General features: G+C 30.9%; 1 protein-coding gene across 1 annotated transcript; it reads right to left on the bottom strand.

Annotated features, from left to right (window-relative positions):
• Positions 1-301: 301 nt before the first annotated feature.
• Positions 302-7,053, bottom strand: LOC134689815 (leucine-rich repeat-containing protein 4C-like). The gene is made up of 5 exons (XM_063549781.1): positions 6,881-7,053; positions 5,981-6,052; positions 5,382-5,453; positions 2,259-2,330; positions 302-377 (listed from the first exon to the last, which is right to left on the bottom strand). The coding sequence occupies exons 1-5, from the start codon at positions 7,051-7,053 to the stop codon at positions 302-304; spliced, it is 465 nt and encodes a 154-aa protein (XP_063405851.1).
• Between the last annotated feature and the right edge of the window lie 343 nt (positions 7,054-7,396).

The raw sequence follows: 7,396 nt of genomic DNA, 5'->3' as shown, positions 1-7,396 counted from the left end.
CACACAGACCAGAAAACATAATGCCAATAAATGGAGCATAAAAACCTGCTTGATAGGAGAAAGATAGAATTATTTACCAGTTAGGGTTGAATGAAAAGAAACTAAAATTGATTTGAAATACTAAAAGATCATTGTAATTCATTTAAAAGATACATATATTTTGACAAATATGTTGACTACTAAAAGTAAAATGCTTTCAACGAAGAATGATAATTTGCGTTCCAATTATGCAATAATGCATAATGAGTTCTAAGAATATATGAAATACAAAAAATAGCGTTTTAAGATATACCAATAGTACTCACAATTCTTCTATATCTGTTAATTCTGCAAATATACTAGCTGATACCGTTGTCAATTCGTTGTATTCTAAATTTCTGAAATACAAAATATTGCCAGCATCAAAAAACGAAATAAGAAAAAACAACAAAGGAGAATAATATAACATCCAATGCCATTTTAATCAGATGCCGTTTTCAGATAGTCGGTGACATACATCAGGGCGAACAAGTCAATAGATATTTTTAATTCCTCTGTCTCCATATAACTTTCTAGTACACTTTATAATCATATTCGCTGTTTTTATCTAAACACAAAATGGAAGTAATTAGATTAATTTAATAGTTCTGAGCGGCACACATCTATTGTCAAATTAAACTTAGTTGAACACAGTATGGGTATTGATGTTGGCAAGCTTTTCATGCAAGGACTGTATATATGTCGGTGCTGACTATATGCCTTTTGGCTATAGTAGCAACAATTAACATGTGGATAAAGACAGCTTAAAAGTTATGTACTTTAGATTTACAACATGGGTTTATGCAAATCACACAGCCAAAAGGTCTCTATTGAAAACAGCAACTAAAATGTTCCATTATAGAACAAAACTGATACAGCAGGTTTTTGTTGTAAGGTAAGATTGGAATAAAAGCCCGGCATATAGGCTCCATATGAGGATTTTTTTTAAACATTGCAAATAGCAGTACAAGGAATATATAAAAAAAGAAGATGTGGTATGATTGCCAATGAGACAAATGACCAAAATGAAACAGACATTAACAACTATAGGTCACCGTACGGCCTTCAACAATGAGCAATGCTCATACCGCATAGTCAGCTATAAAAGGCCCCGATAAGACAATAGTTATTCATGCCCCATTTTGTGTATCGTTGACAACTTCTGTCATGGTGGTGTACTCTCCTATCTTAGATACTTGGAGATAACGTCTATACCTTTAGATTTGAAAGCAGCAACAAGGGTGAATTATCATTACCATTAAAGCGGGAGGTTTGGCATGCCACAAAACCAAGTTCATCCCACCATTTTTTTCTTAAAATGCCCTGTACCAAGTCAAGAAAATGGCCATTGTTATATTATAGTTCAGTTTTTTGTGTGTTACATTCAATATTGTGATTCTGTTGTGTTGTAGTTATCTTAAACTTGATACGTTTCCCTCAGTTTTAGTTTGCAACCTGGATTTATGAGTTTCGAACAGCGGTATACTACTGTTGCCTTTATGTAAGATACAGTGATACAGAAAAAACGAAATAATAAATGCATTTCACAATGACGCGCCCGTGTTTTTATCTAACACAAAACACATTTACCACAACAAAGTACAAATCGGTGTTATGTTATAATGACCTCCTTTGAATGGGCTCGTGGGTCTAAATCTTTTTTTTTTTATTCAAGATAGGATTTTTCTATATTTTTCTATAAATGAACTTTATCTGATACTTAATAGAAAAATGAAATAAAAAAATGGGGTCTCAGTTCATTTATGTTCACCATCTGCCTTCGAAAGAAGCAAACATGTTTGTTACTGCCCTTTTTTCTGTTGAACTAATACGAGAAATAGCGGTAATATCGAAACAAAAAAAGAACTAAATTACAGAAATCGCTTAAATTTTAAAATTATTTAGTTTATGTACAGCTTATTCGAAAACAACAATAAAAATATAGTTTACCGATGAGTTAAAAAAGATATATCAATTTCAATGCCAAAAAAACTGGCATTTTTGCACCAAAGGAAGATAATTTATAGCTTTTTCAATGATATCTACATTTAAAAGTCACCTAGGGCCAACAGGAATTGATTTTTGGGAATAATTTGTGTACCATATGATAAAGTAACAACTACTAAAGGTAATAAATAAAAATTGTAATGAAAAATTAATGTTTATTTTTTTTCTGAAAATCTTATACCTGCGAGCTTCCTTTAATAAGTGAATGGTTTAAGTTAAAATGAAATACTTACAATTCTACCAATGATCCAAGACTTTTAAATATATCGGGTTCTATGCTGGTTAGTTTATTATCGTATATATATCTGAAAAGTATTAGAAGATCAATTCATCTACATAAAAAAAAATAAAAAAGCATGCGATGACTTGTAGTGGGTTCTAGTTCTCAGGAGAGCTTGGTTGCTTCATTTTTCTCATTATGAACTTTATTTGTAATTTCTGTCATATAACTCCTAGTGTATTCATTGATAAATATATATACTTAACTTATATACCTATATGGAGTCATTTTCTTTTTAGAACTATCGGTCTATTGCTTGACGGAACAACCCGGACATACCAAGTTTCAATGAAAAATGGATCAAGTCATAATATAATATACCGTACAATTTCCTTTGCCATTAAAAGTTTCAAGCAGAAACAATCATTTCTTTTGTTTATTAGACTCCAATGCTAAAAACGTCGTTAATGCAGAATTTAATTTTCGGATTTTCTTTTAAATTTATCACTACAATAAAGAGACAATAAGTGAGATTATTTTATAACACGAAACTTTTCAAAACCCTTTTAAAACAAGCCAAATGTTATCACATTAATGTTAAGGATTATAAAAATAATCAATCAAGACAATAAGGTTGAATCAAATCGTATTGGCAATCGAAATCTGACCACTATGACTTTCTGATATCCGTATTCCGTGTTACATGTTCATTGTGATTTGAGCTTAACTTTCTTTGTGTCAGTTCTGGATTTTTTCTCCCCTTCTATACATTCATTTTCTTTAACACTATCAAATTAAAAAATATTTACATTTTCTATACTTGAACAGACACGTAATTAAATGGGGCGTTTGGGGTCTCTCATGAAGAAGAAAAAAAACTGCATTACATGAAACAGGAGAAATAAAATTAATCCCCTGTTATAAAATTAATATGAGCTATACCTAAGGTAGCAATACACAGTTTGGAAAAAAACTTAAAATTTACATTCATAATTTTTGAAGACCCTCTTTCCCCTCCTGTATAACAAAGAAGGCTTTATATGTGTTTTATGCAAAAATATAGCAAAAAAGGGGGAGAACATGTACAGTGATACCTTTCCTATGGATTCAGGAAAGGTATCACTGTACATGCTGTAATTGATTGACATTTACCTTTAGACCAAATTTTGGAGACTTTTGTGACATGTTCTCCCCCTTTTTTGCTATATTTTGTATCTAAGAATTGCAGATTGTTGCCATGGTTAAACCAAAAGGGATTATATTTCACCCTTATGACCATTAGAAATCAAATCTATGGAGGATTCTCTTTCTAAAAGTATATACATGCATAAAACACATATAAAGCCTTCTTTATCATACAGGAAGGGAAAGAGGGTCTTCAAAAATTGGTAAAAAAAAATCATATGCATTTCTGCTCGTTTTTACATAAAATTGAATTGAAAAGATCGAACGCAAAATCTTTGTTTATAATTTATGGACCTATGGACGGTACGGATAGGAAAACACGGACTGTCAATCATATAAATGGCCTATAAAACATGTTAAAAATAATCTAAATGTTCATATAAATCCACTAAGAAGGCTATAGTATTCTTCAATTATCTAAAAATCAATTTTATTGTAACAAAAACTTTCATATTAAAAAAATTCACAGGGTCCATAATGCGAAACTAAACTTCTAACTGTGTATTGCTACCTAAGCTAGATTAGACAAAACCGTTCGGAATTTCGGGTCATCAACACTCTTCAACATCGTATTTGTTAGTCTTTATTGATACTTTATTTGTATTATTCGGGCGTTGTGTTTTTTCCTCGAAACGCACGTCTTGCGTACACAATTTAATATATGATGGTAGGGGAAGGGGTATGTGTAATAAAAAATGCCAGCATGTCATTCGAAATGGTTAAATATTGGAAATAAAGGTTATCCGAATATCACATCTTATTTGGTACTTTTGAACATTACACGAGGACAACCGATTCTAAAGGAGAAAGGTGACAGATCTGATTATAATCATATTGTAATATGTTTGCAACAATTTGAATGAAATATGTTCAAAAACAAGAACCCGTTCAGTGTGATAGTATTCTATTATATGCCATTATGATATATTTCTATTATGAATTAGAAAACACGTTGAACCACGTACGTCAAATTATTTAATCGCGTTGTGGAATGAACGATTTGTGGATTCTTATAAATTCTATATAACTTTTGGACTATTTTAAATAACGGTCTATTTCTGAAATTACTTCTTACATTTTTAAAACCCTTTATGCCAATATTGCTTATGTGAAATTTTTAAATTGTTTGTTTATACATTGAACGACAAGTATATGTGACGTATAACATTTTATGACGTCAGACACGCGAATCAATGAATGTGTTTGTAGATAGATGTTTGTGTGTTTTCTGTTAAATTGTTAATTTTAAAATCATTTCACGATGATAACTGATGTACCCATATTTTGACTATTTGATTTATTATGCCTGTTTAGTTCACGCATCATTGTAAATATAACGGAATTTGATAAGACTGTCATAAATTGGGAGGTTTAGCGCTATAAAAAGGTTTAATCCACCATTTTCTACATTTGAACATGCCTGTTCCAAGTCAGGAATGTGACTTTATGTGTTTTGTCATTTGATTTTGCCTTGTGATTATGGACTTCCCGATCGGATTTTCCTCTAAGTTCAGTATTTTTGTGGTTTAACTTTTTTCATGTACGTACAATCTTAACTATTTAGAATGTTAGATTCCTCCCTTAAATCTATGTTGTCAATCAGAAAAGTTCGCATTTTGATTATTTTTACTTCGATGTTTGCATGTTGGGATAAAAAGTAAAATTACAAAAATACTGAACTCCGAGGAAAATAAAATCGGAAAGTTTTTAATTACATGGCAAAATCACACGACAAAACACATCAAAAACATAGGGACAATTGTCGTATTCCTGACTAGGTACAGGCTTTTTCAAATGTAGAAAATGGTGGTTTTTAACCTGGTTTTATAGCGATAAACCTCTAACTTTGTACGACAGTCTCATCAAACTCCGTTACATTTACGCCATGCGTGAACAAATAGACATACTAAATAACATAGTCAAAATATAGGTACATCAGTAAAATACTCACAAAACTTTCAAAGACCTCAGACTAGAGAACGCACCATCTTCTATACTCGAAATTTCGTTGTATTCCATCCATCTGCAAGAATATTTTAATATCATTTCATACAGTTATAACATCAAACATGATGTAAATGTCTTTTGTTTTTTAATCTTTGTTTATTTCTTGGTTTTGATTTTTATTGTCTTATAGTTTCATGTTGCGTCAAACAAGAGAAGTAGTAAACTTACGTTCCAATGTAATGATGGCAAACAAGTACAAAATATAATTTACAATTTTAAATCAATCCAACTTAAAATAATACTACAGTAGTTTGTATCAAATAATCTTTTAAAAAAAACTAGATTGTTTTGGGTATCATAATTTATTTGTGGTTATACGTAAATAGTTTACTGATTTTTCAAATCTACGTTAAAGAGCATAATGTATTTATTGAGATATGTAAACGTCACACAAAATTACAGATGGTATGTAGAAAAGGTACAAAACAGCACCAATATTAAAACAGGAAACCGAAATAAGTATATATCGTTAATCCCATGTATTATAAATTCGTGTTCACATTCGAAAAATCAAAATGCGATTTCGTGTACCATTGTACTTACAAGTACTCAAGCGATGTTAATCCAGATAATGATGTGGCATCTATCGACTGAATTTTATTTTGATTTAGCCCTCTGGAAAAAAAGAAGTACAATTTTAAGAGTAGCCTGTTTAATCATTAAAAAGCGATTATTTTGAAATTGTTAACTACCAAGGTAACAAATATATACTGTAAATTCAGAAATTATTGTGAAGTTTTTATTTATGCGAATAATGCGACTTCTTAAGTATCGCAATAATAAGAATTCGCATTCTGATGTCAAAAATATATATCTGTTTTTTTATCTCAGTCAGATTTTTTTCGCGCGCACGTTTTATTCCGGTTTTTTTTTCTTTCGATGCTGGTGATCAAATACTTTTTTTCAATATTTAACACTAAAATGTATGGGGTAAATTTTGATTCAGAATCATTTATTTTTATCATCTGTATGACCAGATTTTTTGTATCCTATTGGGGATCGGAATATTTTCATCCCCCGTTTTGAAGTCAAATGGTCGTTCCTTACTGCTAGAATATGTGTCCGAAAGGTTGTCATTCGGTTCTACGTAATGAACATTCGAATGACATTATAGTTTACAAGTGTGAACAAATCTTATGTACAGGTTATTAAACTAGGTGTATAAATGTGAACAAATTTTAATGTGAAACCAGTGTCCATTACATTAAACTAATTGCTAACATGTTTACTGTACACGGCGTTTGGTGTGTACACAGCATTAGGCAATCGTTGATCAGACCATGAAAATAATATCGAGAAGAATAACAACGATTAGTTACATGGAGAGCTCTGTATTGCAGCATAAGATTTAACCAATTATTGTCTCGGCGAAAAAATCCCTTTGATTTATATCATTAAATGACGATTAAAATTGAAATGTGTAATTACACGTCAAATACTTACAAGCGTGTTGTATCTGTAGGAATACTACTTGGAATTTGTACTAAATTATTGGATCTACAGGCAACTACAGTTCCACTACAATCGCACATTGATAATGATGGTACGGTACATGGCACAGCAAAAGCTTCTTTCAAAAGGCTGAGGGTCAAAACTACTATTGATTCTAACAACATAGTTCCAATGTTCAAGTCGGTGCTCACTTGAATGTTACTTTATGAGAAGAAAAAAAACTTTATGAGACATGTGAAAATAGAGTTTTCTCAAATTTTCTAGAGAAATGTCAAAAATAACGAGACATAGCTGGCAATAGTTATTAGTACGATTAAATATTGCGATGAATAATTCCTTAAATACTTGAAGACCTATATGACCAAACGGGACCTTTAGAAATATCAAAATCATCCTCACTTCAATTTTGCATGCGAGGATATGAACCATAGTTTCTTAATAATTTCTTAATTTATCAACATGTAAATTCAGAAAAGTTTGTTATAAATCATGACGATGATGAAGCAC

This window comes from Mytilus trossulus, chromosome 11, assembly GCF_036588685.1.
Source record: "Mytilus trossulus isolate FHL-02 chromosome 11, PNRI_Mtr1.1.1.hap1, whole genome shotgun sequence".
Lineage (NCBI taxonomy): Eukaryota > Metazoa > Mollusca > Bivalvia > Mytilida > Mytilidae > Mytilus > Mytilus trossulus.
This window is presented reverse-complemented; position numbering and strand designations above follow the sequence as displayed.